Source organism: Tamandua tetradactyla, chromosome 2 (genome assembly GCF_023851605.1).
Source record: "Tamandua tetradactyla isolate mTamTet1 chromosome 2, mTamTet1.pri, whole genome shotgun sequence".
NCBI classification, from domain to species: domain Eukaryota; kingdom Metazoa; phylum Chordata; class Mammalia; order Pilosa; family Myrmecophagidae; genus Tamandua; species Tamandua tetradactyla.
In genome coordinates, this window is record NC_135328.1 from 192801368 (window position 1) to 192823453 (window position 22086).

The window sequence follows — 22086 nt, forward strand, 5'->3', positions numbered from 1 at the left end:
TATATCATTGTGTCCTTTGAAAGCCTGGAGGTGGAACTCCCGGGCCAGGGGGTATTTAAGGCACACCGCCAATTTGTCTAAGAGTGATTTAACCCATTTACATTCCCAAGACAACTGCATAGTACTTGGGATATACTGCCGTCAGAAACTGCCAAACGCTTAAGAGAACTGTCAGCCCAGCCTCTGGCCTTCTTTCCTCAGTTCCCGCCTACTCCACACACCCGCTGCGCGCGCCAAGTTCTCCCCGCCCCCTCGACCATGCTGGCCCGCCCCTCCCTTAGACTGACATCAACTCTGTCCAGTCAAAGTCAGCTTTCCCCATTCTCGCCGCGTAGTTGGTCAATTGTAGTAGCAGTGGCGCTCAAGGGCGGGCGGAGCGGGGTGACAGACGTGGTGACCGGCCAGTGTGAGTGGCGAGCGCGGCGTGCGTGGCGTGCGTGGAGAGCTGGCCTGGAAGCGCTGGACGCGCGAGGTGTGCGGTTGTCCGGTGGTCAGAAGCGTAGGTGAATATGGCTCCAAACGTGCCAGCGGCCGAAGCGGCCGGAGAGAGCCCTAAAGGTATCCGGGCCGTGCTGCTGGGACCACCCGGGGCTGGCAAGGGTACCCAGGTGAGCGGCAGGTCGGGCCGGTGTCCGTGCGCAACTCCAGGGTCAGGACTGCGGGAGGTTCCGAAGTCCTGTTCTCGTCTGCGAGCGGAGCTGCGGGCGGTGGAGGCACCGGGTTTGGGCGCTGGGCTTGGGGGGGTGAGGGGGTGGGCATCGCTTGGCGTGGTCCCCAGTTCTGGTGAAGAATTTACAGAAGCCTCCATATTTCAGATCGTAGGAGTCTGAGTTAGAATTGAGACTCTTGAGTCGAGGTTTGAGGTGTCGTGTCAGGGGATCTGAGGCTGATGTGGATAGAGACTGAGAAGTGTGTGCGGTTGGGGGAGTCTTGGCCTGAAGATCTGGATTACTAACTGAGTGGAAGCTGGACGCTTTTCTGGCCCAGATTCCCTGCAAGTTGGGAGTAGATTGTCCAGGATTAGGGTTACCGTCCAGGCATTAGAGATAAGGGGACCTTTTCGTTTATGAGTATTGACAGGAAAGGGGAGAGCGACTCCAGCTCGTGATGCAGAGTGGTATCCGTGCAGATGAGGTGAAGTAACCTGAGTGAGCCGGTTATGTCAGGAAACAGGAGAGAAAGCCTAGGGTCCTGTTCCTTTGAAAGCTGAGGTTGGTTGTTTAGAGCAGGCTTGGAGTAAGCCTGGGGAGCCATGGGGGTTCTGGTTAGGCAGTGAACCTTTGAATAGTAGTCAAGTTAAGATTGGGAATGCTTATGGGGACTTTGGGTGGAGTCGAGATCTGAGACCACTGGCTGTACTTGGAGGGGCTAAGCAGCTCAGGTGACTCAAATACTGTTTTTTTTTTCTTTTTTCAAAGGGAATTTATTAAGTCATACATTTACAGTTCTAAGGCCATGAAAATGTCCGCATTAAACATCAAGAGGAAGATACCTTCTCATAGCAAAGGCTTCTGGCATCCAGTGTTCCTCTGTCACATGGGAAGCACATGTTTGCTGCTCCTTCTTTCCTAGGTTTTGGTATCGGTGGCTCTCTGCTTCAGCTCCTGTGGGTCCTTTCTTGTTTGTCCCAGGAGCTTTCTCTCTAATCTCTCTGGGCTTTTACTGTCTTTTATCCTCTTCCCAAAGGATTCCAGTAAGGAATAAGACCCACCTTCAATTGGCTGGGTCATGTCTAATTGAAAGTGCCTAACCAAAATGTCCCACCCAATAAGAATGGATTAAAAGAACATACTCGGCATGCAAGGGTAGTTCAGTGGTAGAATTCTTCAGTGGTAAAATTCTCACCTGCCATGTGGAAGACCTGTGTTTAATTCCTAGCCCGTGCAGTTCCCAAAACAAACAAGCAAACAAAAATTCAACAAATGATGCTGCAGTTACAGGATACTCACATGGGAAAAGAATGAAATGTGACCCCTGCCATACAGCATACAAAAAAAAGAGAGAGAGAGAGAGACAATAATCTTTTCTCAAGTGCCTAACATTCAAACCAGCACAAATACCATGCACACATACTTTTCCTATACCCTTCTGTCCCCCCACCATTGTTTTGTTCATGTTAAAAAAACTCATATCTTTGTACATTGTATGCCCCCAAACATAGATTTATCATTACTTTTATGCATTTTCCATTTTAGCACCTGTAGGAAAAAGTAAAATTAGACATCTTACACACTGTAATGATATTGTGATTTATAGTTACTCGTATGGTCACCTTTACTACAGCTCCTTATTTTTTGTGTACCTTTGAAACAGTCTAGCATCCTTTCCTTTGGTCTGAAGAGCTAGCTCCCTTTAACATTGCCTATAGGGCAGCTCTGGTGGTGATATACTCCCTCAGCTTTTGTTTATCTGAGAATGTCTTAAACTCCTCCTAGTTTTTGAAAGAGAATCCCAACAGATATGAAATTCTTGGCTGTCAGTTGTTTTCCTTCAGCAGTTTAAGTATTTCAGACCACTGCCTTCTTGCTTCCTTGGTTTCTAATGAGAAACCAGTACTTAATCTTTTTGAGACTTCCTTGTTTATCATTGCTTTTCTCTTACAGCTTTCAGAACTCTTTTTGTCCTTTGCATTTGATAGTGTACTCAGTATAGGCCAAGGTGTATTTCCTCATGTTTATCCTGTTTAGTGTTCTCTGAGCTTGTTAGATGTGCATATTCACATTTTCCTAAGTTTGGGAAGTTCTTTGTCATTATTTCTTTATTATTCCTTCTGCCACTTCTGCTATTTCTTCTTCTGGGACTACCATAGTACATATATTGGTGCACTTGATGGTGTCACATTGAAGCTTGACAGTCCCAGGAACTCTCAAAGAAATTAAGACCTCAGCTAAGGGCTGGTGCTGTGAGGGTTCTTGACTCAGCCACAGGAAACAGCCACAGGAATGAACTTGAGAATTAGTCAGTGTGTACAGCTCAAAACTTTAATGTGTAGCGAAGGTACATGCTCAAAGATGAGCACGAGCATTTTCCAAGGGAGGAGAAGCCGACTCAAATGTATTTAGATGGAAAGGAACTGGAAAATTTAACCTCTTCAGTATGCAGGTAAGAAAATAGGGCCAGAGGGGTCAGTGGCTTTCCCAAGAGAAATTGGCGTCAAGGAGCCTGGGACCTTAGGAACACCAGAGATTGAAGTTGGAATTTCCCTTATTATAGGAGGCCTCACTTGGTGCTGGGATGTTTTGGGACCATAGATCAGGGTCGGGATTTATGATCTCATTTATGATTCAGAACCCCATAGATTAGGTTATCAATGTCCTTTTCTTGCCTGAGGTCTGTCATTGTTTGCTACTAGGTCCTAAAGGTCATTCCTGAAAGCTGTCTGGCTTTCCCTCTGAATGTGGGGATCTGGTGACCACTCTGTGCCCAATCTTCACTTCTTAGCACTTGCCAAGATTGCAGAGTCTTGGCAAACAGCCCATCTTATTCATTTTTGGCCAACCTCCCCTCCCCTCCACCCACATAGCACTCAGCACATTACTAGGCACTTAGTGGGTTTGCTGTAAATGGATGAATGACATAGATTAATGTGAGTGATGAGTCTAGACATCTGGGAATCTCTGTCCCCGTGACTTTGCTTTTTGCCTCTGGGCACTAGGTCAGGAGGGACTACTTTCTTTTACTTTCTGAAGCCTGAGCTGATTCTTTCTCACACTCAGAGAGATACTGACATCTCTCCTCTCTCTTCTATTGCTGCCACCCTCAGTTATTATGTAATCTGCAGCCCATGAGTATTTAATCCCAGACTCTGCCAGACTTCTGCTGTTGCTGGCCAAGTAGAAAAAGGGTAGCTCAAGTGTGCTGACTTCTTTTTTCTTAGCTCATTTGGAAGATAGTAATTTCAGTAGTTGTGAAGTAGCCAGTCTATGCCAGTGCTATGGCAAGGGCATACAGGGATATTCTAGTTTGGTAAGTTATATAACTTCTGAGCCTCAGTAGTCTCATCTGGAAAATGAGGATCACCTGTCTTCCTCATTCAACATTTTGTAATACTTTGGTTGCTAAAGCTGCTGGAATGCAGTATACCAGAGATGGAACAGCTTTTAAAAAAGGAATTTATTGCATGACAAGTTTACAGTTCTCAGGCTGTGAAAATGTCCAAATTAAGGCACCAACAAGAGGTTACCTTCACTCAAAAGCTGATGCCATCCAGAGCACCTCTGTCAGCTGGGAAGGCATGTGGCTGGCATCTCCTGGGGTCTTTGGCTTCTGGACAGTTCTGTCAGCAGGGAAGGCAGTTGGCCAAGTCTTTTAGCTTTCTCTTCAGACTTCCCGATTTATAATGCTTCCCCAAGGGCATTTCCCTTACGCATCTCCAAAGGTCTCTAGCTGTGTGGGTGCTGAAGCTTTTTTCAAAATGATTCCATCTTAAAGGACTCCAGTAAGCAACCCACATTTAATGGGTGGAGAGACATCTCCATGGAAACCACAATAAAAAAGTACCACCCACAATTGGGTGGGTCTCATCTCCGTGGAAACAATCAAAAAGATCCCACGCAACAATATTGGGATTAAAGAACATGGCTTTTCTGTGGTACACAAGCTTCAAACCAGTGCACTTGAGTACCCACATTGAAGAGAAAGCAGTGAACAAGACTGCTTTCCCACTTAGACTAAAAGTTCGCAAAAATATTGGACAGTTAGGTTATCTGTGTGTTTTTAGCACCCATAAATACATAGATCACAACCTGGCTAGTAGGTGCTCAGTAGATATTCTCCCTAGTAACACATCTCCTCTCCTCTCACCTCTGATGTATATTAATGTAAAAAGTGTAGAAGAAAATTTTTCTTGTGAGCTAGTTTCTAAGGTGCATGTAGGTTGGAGTTAGTCAGAGAAGGCTTTGTGAAGTAGTAGATGTGTGATTAGAGCTAGGAAGGGTGTTTCAGTTTGCTAAAACTGCTAGAATACAATATACCAGAAATGGGTTGACTTTTACAATGGGGATTTATTACAATTACAAATTGACAATTCTAAGCCCACGAAATTTTCAAATTAAAGGAATCAAGAGAAAGATAACTTCTCTGAGGATAGGCTCCTGGTACCTGGGGTTCCTCTGTCACATGGGAAGATACATGGCCAGCATCTGCTGGTCCCTCGCTCCTGGGTTCTTTTGCTTTCAACTTCTGATTCCAGTGACTTTCTCTTTTCGTGTCTGTGTGGTCTCTGGTAGCATCTCTGGGACTTTTCTCCTTCAGTGAGCTCTCTCTCAAGGGGTTTCTCATTCCGTATTTCTCTCTGAGCTCTCCAAACTTCTCTTGGTTTTATCCTCTCTTAGAGGATTCCAGTAAAGGATTAAGACCCACCATGAATTGGGTGGGTCACATCTCAATTGAAACAACCTAAGCAGAAGGTTCCACCCACAATAGGTCTGCCCCTACAGGAGTGGGTTAAAAGAACATGGCCTAGGCAGTGCATGGGTAGTTCAGAGGTTAGAATGCCCGCTTTTCATGCAGGAGGCCTGGGTTCGATTCCCAGATCATGTTACCCCCCCCAAAAAAAAAAAAAAAGAACATGGCCTACTTCGGCAGGTGAATTCACTCTCCTCCTCCCCCTACATGGGACATGATTCCCAGGGGTATAAATCCCCCTGGCAACGTGGGACAGAACTCCCAGAATGAACTGGGACCCAGCATCAAGGGATTGAGAAAGCCTTCTTGACCAAAATGGGGAAGAGAGAAATGACACAAAATAAAGTTTCAGTGAGAAATTTCAGAGTCAAGAGGTTATCCTGGAGGTTACTCTTACACAATATATAGATATCTGTTTTTAGTTTATGATGTATTGGAGTGGCTAGAGGGAAGTACCTGAAACTGTTGAGCTGTTTTCCAGTAGCCTTGATTCTTGAAGATGATTGTATAAAGATATAACTTTTACAATGTGACTGTGTGATTGTGAAAATCTTGTGTCTGGTGCTCCTTTTATCCAGGGTATGGACAGATGAATTAAAAAATATGGATAAAAAATAAATAATAGTATTCCATAGTATGTATATACCACAGTTTGTTTAGCCACTCGTCTGTTGATGGACATTTTGGCTGTTTCCATCTCTTTGCAATTGTAAATGATGCTGCTATAAACATTGGTGTGCAAATGTCCGTTTGTATCTTTGCCCTTAAGTTCTTTGAGTAGATACCTAGCAATGGTATTGCTGGGTCGTATGGCAATTCTATGTTCAAAAGCTGTGTTTTCTTGATCCGACACTTGTCTAGTTACTACAGCCCTTTAACTGTTTTCCAGAGTTTTGAGGATGATGACTCCATACGTTTTTGCTGGCCTTCAAAGATTCTGTGGGGAAATGGCACCGTGGAGCATCTTACACCACTATCTTGATCAACCAGAGCCAGATAAATTTTTAACTTTTTATTTTAAATACTTTCAAACTTTATAGGACAGTTACAAAAATAATACAAGCCTCATATAGAGAACTCCAGCTTACCCATATCCCACAGACGCAGCAAAATTTTAATGTATTATCACATTTGTTATATCATATCTATTCATGTATTCATCTGTTTATTAGTTCATTTTCTGAATACTTCATTGAGGTTGTATATGTCATGCTTGAACACTTAATGCTGCCATATCTATTTCCTAAGAACAAAGGTATTCACTCATGTAACCACCTTAAGTGCAGTTATCAAGTCCAGCAATTTCAACATTGATATAAAGCTGTAGTTGATATTCATAGTTTTTTCATATGCCCCAATTATGTCCCTTTGAGCTTTTTCTCTTCCCTTTCTAGATCCCATCCGGGATCATATATTGCATTTAGTTGTCATTATCTCTTTAGATGTTCTTTTATTTATTTTTTTAATTGTGAGAACATATATACAACATAAACTTTCCCGTCTCAAATGTACCATTCAGTGGGATTAATCACAATCAGAATATTGTGGTACCCTTACCACCTTCTATTACTAAAACCTTCCCATTGCCCCAAACAGAAATCCTCACCCATTGTGCATTGACTTCCCATTCTCCCTTTCCCCTGCCCCTGGCAATCTGTCCCCTAATTTCTGTCTCTTTGAGCTTGCATATTCTCTCATATTTCCTTTGTAGTTACCATGGGGCTTAAATTTAGCACCCTAAATCTATAACAATCTTGTTTGGTTTGATACCAACTTAACTTTAAGAGAATACACAATCTGTGTTCCTATACCCCTCAGTCCCTCCACCGTTATGTAGTTCTTGTCCGAAATTACATGTTTATGCATTGAGTCCAAAACCACTGATTATGTAATTAAATGTTATGCGTTTTCCTTTTAGATCTTGTAGGAAGTAAAAAGTGGAGTTACAAACCAAATATACAAAAGTACTAGCATTTATATTTACCTATATTGTTGCCCTCACTGAAGATCTTTATTTCTTTGGGTAGTTTTGATCTATTGTCTGTTGTCCATTCCTTTCAACCTGCAGAACCCTCTTTAGCATATCCTGTAGTACTGGTCTAGTGGTGACAGACTCCCTCAACTTTTGTTTATCCTGGGGCATCTTCATCTCTTTCATTTTCAGAGACAGTTTTGCCAGATATAGAATTATTGAGTGGCAATTTTTTGCTCTCAGCACTTTGAAATACTTTATCCCATTGCCTTTTTTGCCTCCATAGTTTCCAATGAGAAATCGGCATTTAATTTTATTGAGACTCCCTTATACAACATATTGCTTCTTTTTTAGCTTTCAGAATTCCCTCTTTGTCTTTGACATTTAATAGTCTGATTTTAATATTCAGTGGTGTGGTTCTATTAGGTTTATCTCATTCATTGAGCATTTTGGATATGTGTAGTCATATCTTTTGTTAAATTTGGGAAGTTTTCGGCCTTTATTTCTTTAATATTCTCTCTGCCCTCTTTGTTTTGTTGTTCTCTTAATTTGTAGGTTCTTTCTCTTTTTCTTGCAGCTTATTTGTTTAAGAAACTAGGATGTTTATCTGTAGAGTATCCCTCATTCTGGCAATTTTTTATTGAATCCCCACAATGTATGTTCTAGTTTGCTAGCTGCCAGAATGCAATATACCAGAAATGGGATGGTTTTTAAAAAGGGGAATTTAATAAGTTGCTAGTTTACAGTTCTAAGGCCAAGAAAATGTCCCAGTTGAAACCATTCTATTGAAATGTCCAATCAAAGGCATCCAGGGAAAGACACCTTGGTTCAAGAAGGCTGATGAATTTTAGGTTCTCTCTCTCAAATGGAAGGGCACGTGGCAAACACAGTCAGAATTTCTCTCTCATCTGGAAAGGCACATGGTGAACACGGCATCATCTGCTAGCTTTCTCTCCTGGCTTCCAGTTTCTTAAATCTCCCCTGAAGGTGTTTTCCTTCTTCATCTCCAAAGGTCACTAGCTCATGGACTTTCTGCTTTGTGGTGTTGCAGCATTCTCTGCTCTCTCCAAATCTCTCATTCTCCAAAATGTTTCCTCTTTTATAGGACTCCAGTAAACTTATCAAAACCCACCCAAATGGGTGGAGACATGCCATCACCTAATCCAGTTTAACAACCACTCTTGATTAAATCACATATCCAGGGAGATGATCTGATTACAGTTTCAAACATACAATATTTAGTAGGGATTATTCTGCCTTTATGAAATGGGACTTTGATTAAAACATGGCTTTTCTAGGGTCCATACATCCTTTCAAACCAGCACAATTTATTTAACATCTTCCTCTATCTTCTTTAATTGCTAAATATTGGTAGTTTGACCCACAGTCTTAGATTGGGGGTTGATTTTTTTTTTGGGGGGGGGGGCGTTTAGAAACCAGTCTACTTCACAGGTGGTACTCTGCTCTCATTAGAAGTTCACTTGATGTCTGCTTGTCTGTTTGTGGTTTTCATAACCGTTGCTCTTCAGTTTCTAGATCCATTATTTCATTAGGGCAAGTGGTAATGTTCTAATTATATCATTCTGTTTTCATTTATTAGCTGAAATATTTCTATAAAGTACTATTTGTTACCCACTGGTTTGAATAGAAAAGGCAGGATAAATGCTCTGTTTGTTCCCTTGATTTATCAGTTTTCAAAATAATATGGTAGGGTGGGCCATGGTGGCTCAGTAGTCAGAGTTCTCACCTGCCATACCAGAGCCCCGGGTTTGATTCCTGGTGCCTGCCCATGCAAAAATAGTAATAATAATAATAGTAACATGGTATTTTGGCCACATGGTATATCCAGTTGTGATATTTTGCTTAGAAATCCTGAGCTCCAGTTTCTTTGAAAAACAGATCTTGTGGCACTGGCCTCCATTCTGGCATGGCAGCAGTCAGCTACAACTAAGTGGCCCTTCCATTTTAGATGTCCATGTGCTTTTCCATGCTCTACATCGTCACCTCATTGTGACCCATATCATTTATTTGCATTGCCTCCTTGGCTCCCATTGGCTCTTGGCAGATGTTTACAATCTTTGATGGAAAATCACTAACCTGGAGTCAGTACCTGCTCAGTAATGTTTGATTTCTTTCCACTAATTCTTCCTTTTATATCCACATAACTGAGTATTTTATGTTTTATGTTGATATGACTGAAATTATGTTTCCTTTTAAAACTTGTAACTTGCAGTTGTTTAAAACTGAAACAAACATTTGAAAGCATATCTGCTTTTGCTGTCAACAGGATAATGTTTTAAAACATCTACAATACTTGAGTTGTTATTTTATTTAAATTACCTTACCTTTCTCTCTCCCTTTTAGAGTTGGATGTTCCTGCAGTGTGGTCAAAACCAAAAGTGTATTTCCTTTTTTTTTTTTTTTTCTGCCACTTGTGCAGAAAATCTGCACAGTTTTTTTCATGTGTTCAGTTGAGGTCCATTCTTAGAGGCTCAGTGCTTCTGGGCAGTCAGCTACCACCTTATGGATCAGACTCTGTCAGTTTTGTCATTGTCACAACAACTCTGTAAGACCCGCACTTTTTTTTTCAATTTTTAAAATTTATTTATGAAACATAACCACATACAAACACAAACATTGTTACCATGTGATCATTCAATTCTTGTTATATAATCAGTAACTCACAATATCATCACATAGTTCTATAATCATCATCATGATCATTTCTTAGAACATTTGCATCAATAAAAGAGATAAAAAGAAAAAAGAAAAAAATTCATACATACCATACCCCTTACACTTCCCTTTCATTGATCACTAGCATTTCAATCTACTAAATTTATTTTAAGATTTGTTTCCCCTATTATTTATTTTTAATCCATATGTTTTGCTCATCTGTTGATAAGGTAGGTAAAAGGAGCATCAGACATAAGGTTTTCACAACCACACAGTCATGTTGCAAAAGCTATATTGTTATACAATCATCTTCAAGAAACATGGCTACTGGAGCACAGCTCTACATTTTCAGGCACTTCCCTCCAGCCTCTCCATTACATCTTAACTGACAAGGTGATACCTATTTAATGCGTAAGAATAACCTTCAGGATAACCTCTCGACTCTGTTTGAAATCTCTCAGCCATTGACACTTTATTTTGTCTCATTTCTGTCTTCCCCCTTTTGGTCGAGAAGGTTTTCTCAGTCTCTTAATGCTGAGTCCCAGCTCATTCTAGGATTTCTAAGACCCACGCTTTTATTCCTACCTTCAGAGTGTAGAAAGTGAGGTCCAAAGGGCTTGTTGCTTGCCCTAGGTAAACATAGCAAGTAATTGGCAGAAATGGTATTTGATCTTGCATCTGAATGACTTCAAACCTCCTGCTGTTTCTATTGCTAGTTGCAAGATTGGATTTTTCTCCTACCATATGCCTGTTTTGATGAATGTGTTTGGTGCTGGGGATGCAGAAAGTGGCCTTTGCCCTCATGAGATGTGATGATTACAACAGAGTCATGCTTTATTCGGTTACATGACAAACCCTGAGCTAGGAACTTATATGCATCATCTGAGTTAATCCTTCTACAACCCTTTATTCTTATCCATACTCTTTACTGATAAAGAAACAGGCTCAGAAGTTGTATCTTGCCCCAGGGCACACATATAGTATGTAGCATAGTTAGGATTTGAACTCATGACTGTCTGACACTTGAGCCAATCACCCATTTACATTGTAGCTATTTGGTTAGAGCGGCAGAAATAAACATACATGCTAGAGGTTTTTGCATGCATAATCTTTTTAAATCCCCACAACAGCTCTGAAAGTAGACATTGTTATCTGCATTTTATGGATGAAGAAACAGGCCTTAGGAAGGCTCAGTAACTTGTTCAAGGTAACACAGTAAGTGAATAGTAGAGACCAGTTTCCAACCCAGATTTATACCCCTCAAAACCCAATCTCGAGCCATTAGATTGTGTGTGCATCAGAATCCCAGGATACTACCTGAGAACCACTCAATTATAAATGAAAAGAGTGGGCTTGGCATTTGTAAGACATACTCCTTATGATTGTGTTAATACACCGAAGTTTGATAACCTACTGTTCTAGTTTGCTAACTGCCGGAATACAGTATAGCAGAAACGGAATGGCTTTTTAAAAAGGGAAATTTAATTAGTTGCTAGTTTACAGTCCTAAGGCCAAGAAAATGTCCCAATTAAAACAAGTCTATAGAAATGTTCAGTCAAACGCATCCATCCAGGGAAAGATACCTTGGTTCAGGGAGGCCAATAAGTTCAGGGTTTCTCTCTTAAGTAAGAAGGCACATGGCGAACACTGTCAGGCTTCTCTCTCAGCTGGAAGGACACATGGCGAGGAACATGGTGTCATCTGCTAACTTTCTCTCCTGGCTTCCGGTTTCATGAAGGTCCCCGGGAGGCATTTTCCTTCTTCATCTCCAAAGGTCGCTGGCTGGTGGACTCTCTGCTTCCTGGTGCTGCAGCATTCTCTGCTGTCTCTGAATCTCCCATTCTCCAAAATGTTTCCTCTTTTATAGGACTCCAATAAACCAATCAAGACTCACCCAGATGAGTGGAGACATGTCATCACCTAATCCAGTTTAACAACCACTCTTGATTAAATCATATCATCCAAGGAGATGATCTGATTACAGTTCAAACATACAGTATTGAATGGGGATTATTCTACCTTTATGAAATGGGATTTTGATTAAAATATGACTTTTCTAGGGGGCATACATCCTTTTAAACCAGCACACCCACTACCCACATTGTGTTGCTTCGCACGTGGCTTTAGATGTCACCCACTCACCCACAATCCCCCCACTCCCCACTCTTCATATGGGGCTCTCATAGAGGTGATGAGTCTGTTTCCTGGACTCAGCAACAGTGCATGGCTTGTGAGGCACAAGTGGCTCAGAGCCTCAGCACTAACTTAGTGTGACTATCTAGACTGTAGATATACTATGTCTCAAAGTGAAGACACACTTCAGTTCACAGCAGCGCATGTAGACATGCCCCAGAAGCATGTTAAAATGTGGATGCCCGAGCCCCACCCCAAACCTCTAGAATCAGACTCTGCATTTTAACAGCATCCCAGATTGCTCATGTGCATTAGAGTTGGAGAAGTATTGCTCTAAAGCGTAAGCTTGAAGTGTGAGGGGATTATAATACAGTTACATCATCATGTTTCTTCTGCAATAAAGAGTGATGCAAGAAAAAGACCATGGAAGAAGATTTTTTGTTTATTAAATGTCTTCTCTGTGTCTGATACTTTTGGTACTTTATTTCATTTCTATGTGTCTGATGCTTTTGGTACTTTAATTCATTAAATTCTTAGAAGAACCCTATAAAGTGGACATTATCACCATTTGACTGGGTGAAGAAACTGAGATTTGGAGAAGTTAACTGGCCCAAAGTCACATAGCTATTGTGCTTTAGATAAGATTCAAATCTCTCTGACTTCAAAGTCGGTGCTTTTGCATAGCAAATGTGCCTATCACATTGTCTCCCTTTCAGCCAGCAATGAATGAAGGAGTTAGTTTTCCACTATGCCACATTCCCTATTGATGTGTGTTCTTCCATATATTGTAGCGTTAAATCACCTGGATCATCACAGGAGTCCTACAGATTGGGGAATGATAAAAACAGAACAATTAGGTAGTGTGCTAAGCTGTTCTCTGTGTGTTTTGGTCAGCCTTTTCCCTGAGCAGGACTGATCTCCAAATTGTTTGTTCACATTGATTTTAACAACCAAGGGGAAGGATTGGCAGAAAGTGTTGTTTATTGGGATTTGTGGCCAAAGTGCCAACCTAGAAGACCCAGAAGTTTCCATAGCCAGAGGTTCTTGACCTTCATTGGTTTTCCAAAGTACAGTGTTTTTAATAAACCTCCTGGTCTAGGTTGCCTTTTTGCCATAGAGTCATTTCTGTGCTTGAATGGAATCACTCCATGAATTGCAAAGCAGAGTTTGCTGCATTGAGCCCCATCTATTTACCTTTGCATGCACCTAAGAAAATTCCCAATGAACTGGTTTAAACAGGAATCCTAATGTACTTATTTTCTAAAAACAACTGCACCAGAAAACTAAATATTTAGCTGTTTGAACTGATTCTATTCCCCATGAATTCTGTGCTCTTTTTTGCTTCTATGTTCTAGTTTGCTAGTTGAGCTGCTGGAATACAATATACCAGGATCGGAATAGGTTTTAAGAAGGAGAATTTAGTAAGTTGCAAGTTAACAGTTTTTAGGCCATGGAAATGTCCCAATTAAAGCAAGTCTGTAGAAATGTCCAATCTAAGACATCCAGGTAAAGATACCTTGATTCAGGAAGGCCGATGAAGTTCAGGGTTTCTCTCTCATCTGGAAAGGCACATGGCAAACAAGGTCAGGGTTTCTCTTTCTGCTGGAGGGCCACATGGCAAACTCGGTGTCATTTGCTAGCTTCCTCTCCATCTCCCCAGGAGGCATTTTCCTTCTTCATCTCCAAAAGTTGCTGACTGGTAGACTCTCTGTTTCGTGGTGCTGTGGCATTCTCTGCTCTCAAAGAATCTCTTGACTTTCTCTCTTGTCGTTCTCTGGCTGCTTCCAAAGTGCTTCTTCTTTTAAAGGTTTCCAGTAAAACCAATCAAGACCCACCTGGAATGAATGGAGACACATCTCCACCTAATTCAGTCTAACATCCACTCTTTTTTTTTTTTTTTTTTTAAAGGAAAGACAGAGAGAAGGAAGGAAGGATAGAAGGAAGGAAGGAAGAAAGGGAAACATTTTTAAACATTTTCTTGTTTTTTATTGTATTCTGTTTCTCCGTTTTTGTTACATGGGCTGGGGCCGGGAATCGAACCGAGGTCCTCCGGCATAGCAGGCAAGCACTTTGCCCGCTGAGCCACCGCGGCCCGCCCATCCACTCTTTTTTAATTTATTTATTTTTTAAACATAACAACATACGAGCACGAACATTCTTACCATATGATCATTCCATTCTTTTTTATATCATTAAATTGGTATCACTTTTTTTAAATATTTTTATTGACAAATCTTCACAAACACCCAGTCCATACATGGTATACAATCAGGGGCTCACAATATCATGACATAGTTGTGTTTTCTTCACCATAATCATTTTTTTCTGAAACATAACCACATACAAACACAAACTTTCTTACCATATGATCATTCCATTCTTAATATATAATCACTAACTCACAATATCATCACATAGTTGTATATTCATCATCATGATCATTTAGAATATTTGCATCAATTCAGAAAAAGAAATAAAAAGAAAAAAGAAAAAAATTGATACATACCATACCCCTTACCCCTCCCTTTCATTGATCACTAGCATTTCAGTCTACTAAATTTGTTTTAACATTTGTTCCCCCAATTATTTATTTATTTTTAATCCATATGTTTTACTCGTCTGTCCATAAGGTAGATAGAAGAAGCATCAGACACAGGTTTTCATCATCACACAGTCACACTGCGAAAGCTGTATCATTATACAATCATCTTCAAGAAACATGGCTACTGGAACATAACTCTACGTTTTCAGGCAGTTCCCTCCAGACTCTCCATTACACCTTAACTAAATAGGTGATATCTATATAATATGTAAAAATAACCTCCAGGATAACGTCTCAACTCTGTTTGAATCTCTCAGCCATTGACACTTTCTTTTGTCTCATTTCTCTCTTCCCCTTTTTAGTCGAGAAGGTTTTCTCAATCCCTTCATGCTGAGTCCCAACTCATTCTAGGCTTTCTATTCTACATAGCCAGGAAGGTTGGGAGTCATGTCCCACGTAGAGAGGGGGACGGCAATGAGTTTGCTTGTTGTGTTGACTGAGAGAGAGAGGCCACATCTGAGCAATAAAAGAAGTTCTCTGGGGGTGACTCTCAGGCCTAATTTTAAGTAGGCTTAGCCTATCCTTTGCAGAGGTAAGTTTCATATGAACAACCCCCAAGATTGAGGGCTCTGCCTATTGCTTTGGTTGTTCCCACTGCTTGTGAGAATATCAGGAATTCTCCATGTGGGAAGGTTGAATTGTTCCCCTTTCTCGCCATTCTCCAAGGGGACTTTGCAAGTACGTTATTATTCACTGTTCAGATCACTCTGGGATTTATCGGGACATCATTCTGGACAAACCTACAAGATCTCATGCCCTCCTCAAGGTTCCATGCACTTATGGTGTTCAGTTAAACTGTCCACATGAGTTATATTAGGAAATGCACTAGTCAAAATATAAATTTGTACCAAATAAACATTTTTTGCTTTAGTCTCATACATAAGTTAAAGTTTTAAAATATGAGTTGCCATCTATTTTCAACACCCTGCAGTATTGACATTCCTTTGTTCTTCCTCGTGCAAAAACATTTTTAAATTTGTACATTTAGTCATTATCATTATACACTCTAGGCATTCCTAGATTATACCATCTCAGTCTTTATCGCATTTCTTTCCTTCTGATTTCATTTGTGCCCTGAGGCCTCCTGCCTCTATCATTCTCACATTCAGTTTCATTCAGTACACTAACATTATTATATTAAGTTAGGTAGGATTGTGCTATCCATTTCTGAATTTTTACAATCAGTCGTGTTGCACAATTTGTATCCCTTCAGCTCCAATGACCCAATATCTACCCTGTTTACATTTCCTGATGACCTCTGTTCTTAGCTGAAATTCTCCAAGTTCATTCATTAATGTTAGTTCATATCAGTGAGACCATGTACTATTTGTCCTTTTGCTTCTGGCTAATCTCATTCAGCATAATGTCCTCAAGGTCTATCCATGTTGTTACATATGTAATAACCTTATTCTGTCTTACAGCTGCATAATATTCCACCATATGTTTATATCACACCTTGTTTAGCCACTTGCCTGTGGATGGACATTTGGGCTATTTCCATCTCTTGGCAATTGTAAATAATGCTGCTATGAACATCGGTATGCAAATGTCCGTTTGTGTCCTTGCCCTCATATCCCCTGGGTAGATACCTTGCAATGGTATTGCCAGATCATATGGCAATTCTGTACTTAGCTTCCTGAGGAACCACCAAACTGCCTTCCACAGCGGTTGTTCCATTTGACATTCCCACCAACAATAATAAGTGTGCCTCTTTCTCCACATCCTTTCCAGCACTTGTCATTTTCTGCTTTATTGATAATGGTGATTCTGGTGGGTGTAAGATGATATCTCATTGTGATTTTGATTTACATTTCCCTAATAGTACGGGAAATTGAGAATCTTTTCATGTGCCTTTTGGCCGTTTGTATTTTCTCCTCTGAGACATGTCTATGTCTTCTGCCCATTTTGTAATTGGGTTGTCTTGTCTTTTTGTCGTTGAGTTGAACAATCTCTTTATATATTCTGCATACTAGACCTTTATCTCATATATTGTTTCCAAATATTGTCTCCCTTTGTGTAGGCTGTCTTTTTACTTTCTTGACGAAGTTCTTTGATGCACTGAAGTGTTTAATTTTGAGGAGTTCCCATTTCTTTCTTTCTTTCTTTCTTCAGTGCTCCTGCTTTGGGTGTAAGGGCTAGGAAACTGCCTCCTATTATAAGGTTTATAAGATATTTCCCTACATTTTCTTCTAAAAGTTTTATAGTCTTAGATCTAATGTTTAGGTCTTTGATCCATTTTGAGTTGATTTTTGTATAGTGTGAGATATGAATCATCTTTCATTCTTTTGCATGTGGATATCCAGTTGTCTACACACCGTTTATTGAAGAGACTGTTCTGTCCCAGGTGAATTGGCTTGACTGCCTTATCAAGGATCAATTGTCCATAAATGAGAGGATCTATATCTGAGCGCTCTCTTCAATTCCATTGGTCAGTATATCTGTCTTTATGCCGGTACCATGCTGTTTTGACCACTGTAACTTTGTAATATGCCTTAAAGTCAGGTAGCATGAGACCACCAACTTCATTTTTCTTTCTCAGGGTATTTTTAGCTATTCGGGACACCCTGCTCTTCCAGATAAATTTGATTTTTGGTTTTTCTGTTTCTGAAAAGTAAGTTGTTGGGATTTTGATTGGTATTGCATTGAATCTGTAAATCAATTTAGGTAGAATTGACATCTTAACTATATTTAGTCTTCCGGTCCATGTACACAGTATGCCCTTCCATTTATTTAGCTCTTCTGTGATTTCTTTTAGCAATTTCTTGTAGCTTTCTTTGTATGTCTTTTGTATTCTTAGTTAAATTTGTTCCTAAATATTTAATTCTTTTTGTTGCAATTGTAAATGGAATTTTTTTCTTAATTTCCCCCTCAGATTGTTCATTAGTAGTGTATAGAAACACTACAGATTTTTGAGTGTTGATCTTGTAGCGTGCCACTTGTTACTCATTTATTAGGTCTAGTAGTTTTACTGTGGATTTTTCGGGGTTTTCAACATATAGTATCATATCATCTGCACTAACACCCACTCTTGAGTGAGTCACATCTCCATGGAGATAATCTAAAATAAAATTTCCAACATACAGTTCTGAATAGGGATTAGAAGAAATCATTGCCTTTACAAATGGGATTAGGATTAAAACATGACTTTTCTAGGGTACATACACCCTTTCAACTGGCACATTCTATAAAACCAGTTTTGAACCGTCCAGAGTCTCTTCCTGTTCTAATTCTGCATTCTTATGTGTGTGCTACCAAACTGAAGTCTCTGAGGACAGGATCTGTATCTCCTATTTATTTCTGTTTCCATGGCTCCCAGCAGGGTTCTTCAAAGCAGCATTCAGTAAATGTTTTCCTGCTGTATGAATGAATATGGGTTTATGACAGTGGTTACAATGATAGCTGACACTCACTGAGCACTAACTTTGTGTCAGGCCCCATGTATGTCTAATTCTGTGTAATCTTCTTATCAACCCAGTGATGTAGGTATTATTACCATCTCCATTTCATGTAGAGGAAATTTGAAGTTTAAGAGATAAAGTAACTTTTCTCGTTTCACGTATCTTGTAATTGGTTGACCTGGAGTTAGAAACCTGGGTAGGCAATTTGACTTTCAAGTCCCTACTCTTAACTAAAAGGCTACCCTGCCTGCTAAAACTAATATTCAAGTGTTTACTATCTGCCATGTACTTGTCATACATATCTCATCTAACCCTTACAGTTACCATCTGAGATGGAGCTTTTTTTGCCTTCATATACAAAGCAGGTGAGGAATATGAGCCTCTGAGAGGTTAAGTGATTTGGCCACAGTAAGGCACCTACCTAGAGATGAAAGAAAGAATCCAGATCTGCTTGGGAGCGAACCCATCTTCACCCGCCTCCAGCTGCTTCCTGTGGCTGTAGAACATGAAGATGACACAGTAATTCCTTCAGCAAATATTCATTCAGCGCATGTTATCTGCCAGGCCAATATTGTACTGAGTGCTTTATATACATTATCTCATTTAAGTCTCACAACAACCATGTGAAGTATTGGTGCTGTTATTTTTTTTTTAATATTTTTATTGAGAAATATCCACACACATATAGTCCAACCATATTATACAATCGGTTCCTCACAATATCATCACATAGTTGTGTATTCTTCACTATGATCATTTTTAGAGTATTTTCATCACTCTAGAAAAAGAAACAAAAAGAACTTATACGTCCCATACCCCTTACCCTTCTCTCCATTGATTCACAGTATTTCAATCTACCCAATTTATTTTACCCGTTATCCCCCCATTATTTATTTTTCTATCCTTATTATTATTATTTTACTCATTTGTCCATACCCTGGATAAAAGAAGCATCAGACACAGGGTTTTCATAATCACATAGTCACATTGAGAAAGCTATGTAGTTATACAGTCTTCTTCAAGAATCAAGGCTACCGGAACATAGTTCAGCAGTTTCAGGTACTTCCCTGTAGCCACTCCAATACACCATAAACTAAAATGGGATATTTATATAATGCATAAGAATAACCTCCAAGATAACCTCTCAACTCTGTTTGAAATCTCTCAGCCACTGAGACTTTATTTTGTCTCGTTTCTCTGCTCCCACTTTTGGTCAAGAAGGCTTTCTCATTCTCTTGATGCTGGGTCCTGGCTCATCCCTGAGAGTCAGGTCCCACATTGCCAGGGACATTTACACCCTGGTACTCACTCCCATGTAGGCGGGGTTGGGGTTGGGGGGGAACAGGCAGTGGAGTTACCTGCCACATTGGCTTAGAGAGAGAGGCCTCGTCTGAGCAACAAAAGAGGTGCTCTGGGGGTGACTCTTAGGCATAATTATCAGTAGGTTTAGCTTCTCGTTTGCAGGAATAAGCTTCATAGGAATGAGCCGCAAGATTGACGGATAAGCCTACTGATTTGGTTGTCTCCACTGCTTGTGAGAATATCAGGAATCCCCCAGATGAGGAAATTGAATATTTCCTCCTTTCTCCTCAGTCCCCAAAGGGGACTTTGCAAATAGTTTTTTATTGTCTGTCCACATTATTCTGGGATATATTGGGGCATCACACTAACCTGTACAAACCAACAAGATATCGTGCCATTCAAGATTCCATGTTATTATGGTGTTCAAGTAAACTGACTATACAAGTTAAATTAGATAATGTGCTACCCAGCATATAAATTTTGGTGTGTTTTTTTTTTTTAACTTTTTTATTGTATAATATATATACAAAGCAAAGAAAGAAAAAAACAAGTCTTCAAAGCACTCTTCAACGGGTAGTTACAGGACATATCCTAGAGTTTGTCATAGGCCACCATACTATAATTTCAGATTTTTCCTTCTAGTTGTTCCAGAACATTTTTTATCATCACTTTTTTCCATTTTTGTGAAAAATAACATATATCCTAAAAAAACAATAAGTTTCAAAGCAGAGCACCATAATTAGTTGTTGAACAGATTTCAGAGTTTGGATGGGTTACAATTGCACAATTTTAGGTTTTTACTCCTAGTTGCTCTAAGATACTGAAGACTAAAGGAAATATCAATTTAATGATTCTGCAATCATACTCATTTGTTAAACCCTACCTTCTGTGTATAACTGCATCATCACTTTTGAACTTTCTATCCTACTCTTTAGGGGTATTTGGACTATGGCCATTATAAATTTTTCATGTTGGAAGGGGCTGTTAATAATATGGAATAGGGGGATGTTGCTAGCTGATGTTCTGGAGAGGCTGGGCACTCTAAGTTTCATGACTTAGCTGGTCCAGGGACCCATCTGGAGGTTGTAGGTTTCTGGAAATTTATCCTAGGGCATGGAACCTTTGTAGAATCTTACATATTGCCCTAGGTGTTCTTTAGGATTGGCTGGAAAAGTTTTGGTTAAGATTTGACAAGTTCATCACAAGATTTCACAATATCATCACTTAGTTGCATATTCATCATTTCTTAGAACATTTGCATTAATTCAGAAAAATCTCTCTCTTGAAATCTACCATTGTAGGTTTCCATTTTTTTTTTCATCTCTTCTACTGTACCTTTCATTCCCATAAGTTCTGTGATTTGTTTTTTCAGACTTTCCATTTCTTCTTTTTGCTCATTCCTTGCCTTCTTCATATCCTCCCTCAATTCATTGATTTGGTTTTTGATGAGGTTTTCCATGTCTGTTTCTATATTCTGAATTAATTGTTTCAGCTCCTGTATCTCATTTGAACTATTAGTTTGTTCCTTTGACTGGGCCATATCTTCAATTTTCCTGGTGTGATTTGTTATTTTTTGCTGGCGTCTAGACGTTTAATTACCTTAATTAGTTTATTCTGGAGATTGCTTTCGCTTATCTTACCTAGGGTTTTCTTGCTAGATGAGTTTGTCGTCAATCTGTTCTTTGACCTTTAGTTCAGCTTTTTCTGGACCTCTAGCTTAGGTTTAGTTTAAAAGATGATAATTTTTCAGTTCTTGTTTTCTTGTTTCTTGCCCTGCTTGTATGGTGCCTTTTCCCTCCCCACCCTTAGGAGGGTCTATGTAGGTATTATAGACTCCAACTGGGTTTTCCTGGACTAAACTGGCCTCCTATCAGGGGGAAGGAGTCACCTGCGTCAGTTTTCCCTCAGGGTGAGACCCAGCAGGTTAAAAGACTTTCCTGTGAAGTCTCTGGGCTATTTTTCTTATCCTGCCCAGTATGTGGCACTTGTCTGCCTGCGGGTCCCACCAGCAAAAGATGTTGCGGCACCTTTAACTTTGGAAGACTCTCCCTGCTGGGGGCGTGGTGGAGACAGAGGAGAGGTTGTAGGCTGGTTTTAATGGCTTCACATTGCCAAGCCCTGGGTTCTGAATTCCTTGATGGAGGGATTCCACCTGAGTTGGGCTTCACCCCTCCCCTGGGAAAAGCACAGGTGGGAGACAGCCCTGAAAGCAGTCCATTTCTGCCTATGCCTGGGGCAGTTGCAGCTCAAGAAGTCCCGCCGCTGAATCCAAAGGCAGCCAAGTCTCCGTAGAAACACAGCCACAAAAACCTCCGTTTCCTCCCCTTTCCTCTTTTTCCGTTAGCCCAATAAGTGACCTCTGCCTTGACCAGGTTCGCCTGAGCTGGGGGCCTATTTTTAGTAGTCAGAATTTGTTAATTAATGCCACAATTGGTGTTTGGTTGAACTCAACCCCTGCTGCTGTTAGAGTCTCTTTCCTTTCCCTCTGGGAAGCCGCCTGTGGGGGAGGGGTGCCAGGCGCCTGCCACGGCGGCAGCTTGGGGAACTCATGGTTCTGGGGAGGCTTGCAGCCAGTCCAGCTGGTCCAGACTGGGGTA

General features: G+C 40.4%; 1 protein-coding gene across 3 annotated transcripts in view; it reads left to right on the forward strand.

The window, feature by feature from the left end:
* Nucleotides 1-416: 416 nt before the first annotated feature.
* The window catches only part of AK2 (adenylate kinase 2), a 43060-nt gene continuing 21390 nt past the window's right edge, over nt 417-22086 (forward strand). The window contains exon 1 of one of the 3 annotated variants that reach the window (XM_077150420.1): nt 417-608. In XM_077150420.1, the coding sequence (XP_077006535.1) occupies nt 510-608 (99 nt within the window). In that variant the 5' untranslated portion in view covers nt 417-509. The remainder of the gene's footprint in view (nt 609-22086) is intronic. The other 2 variants (XM_077150418.1, XM_077150419.1) reach the window with 2 other exon arrangements.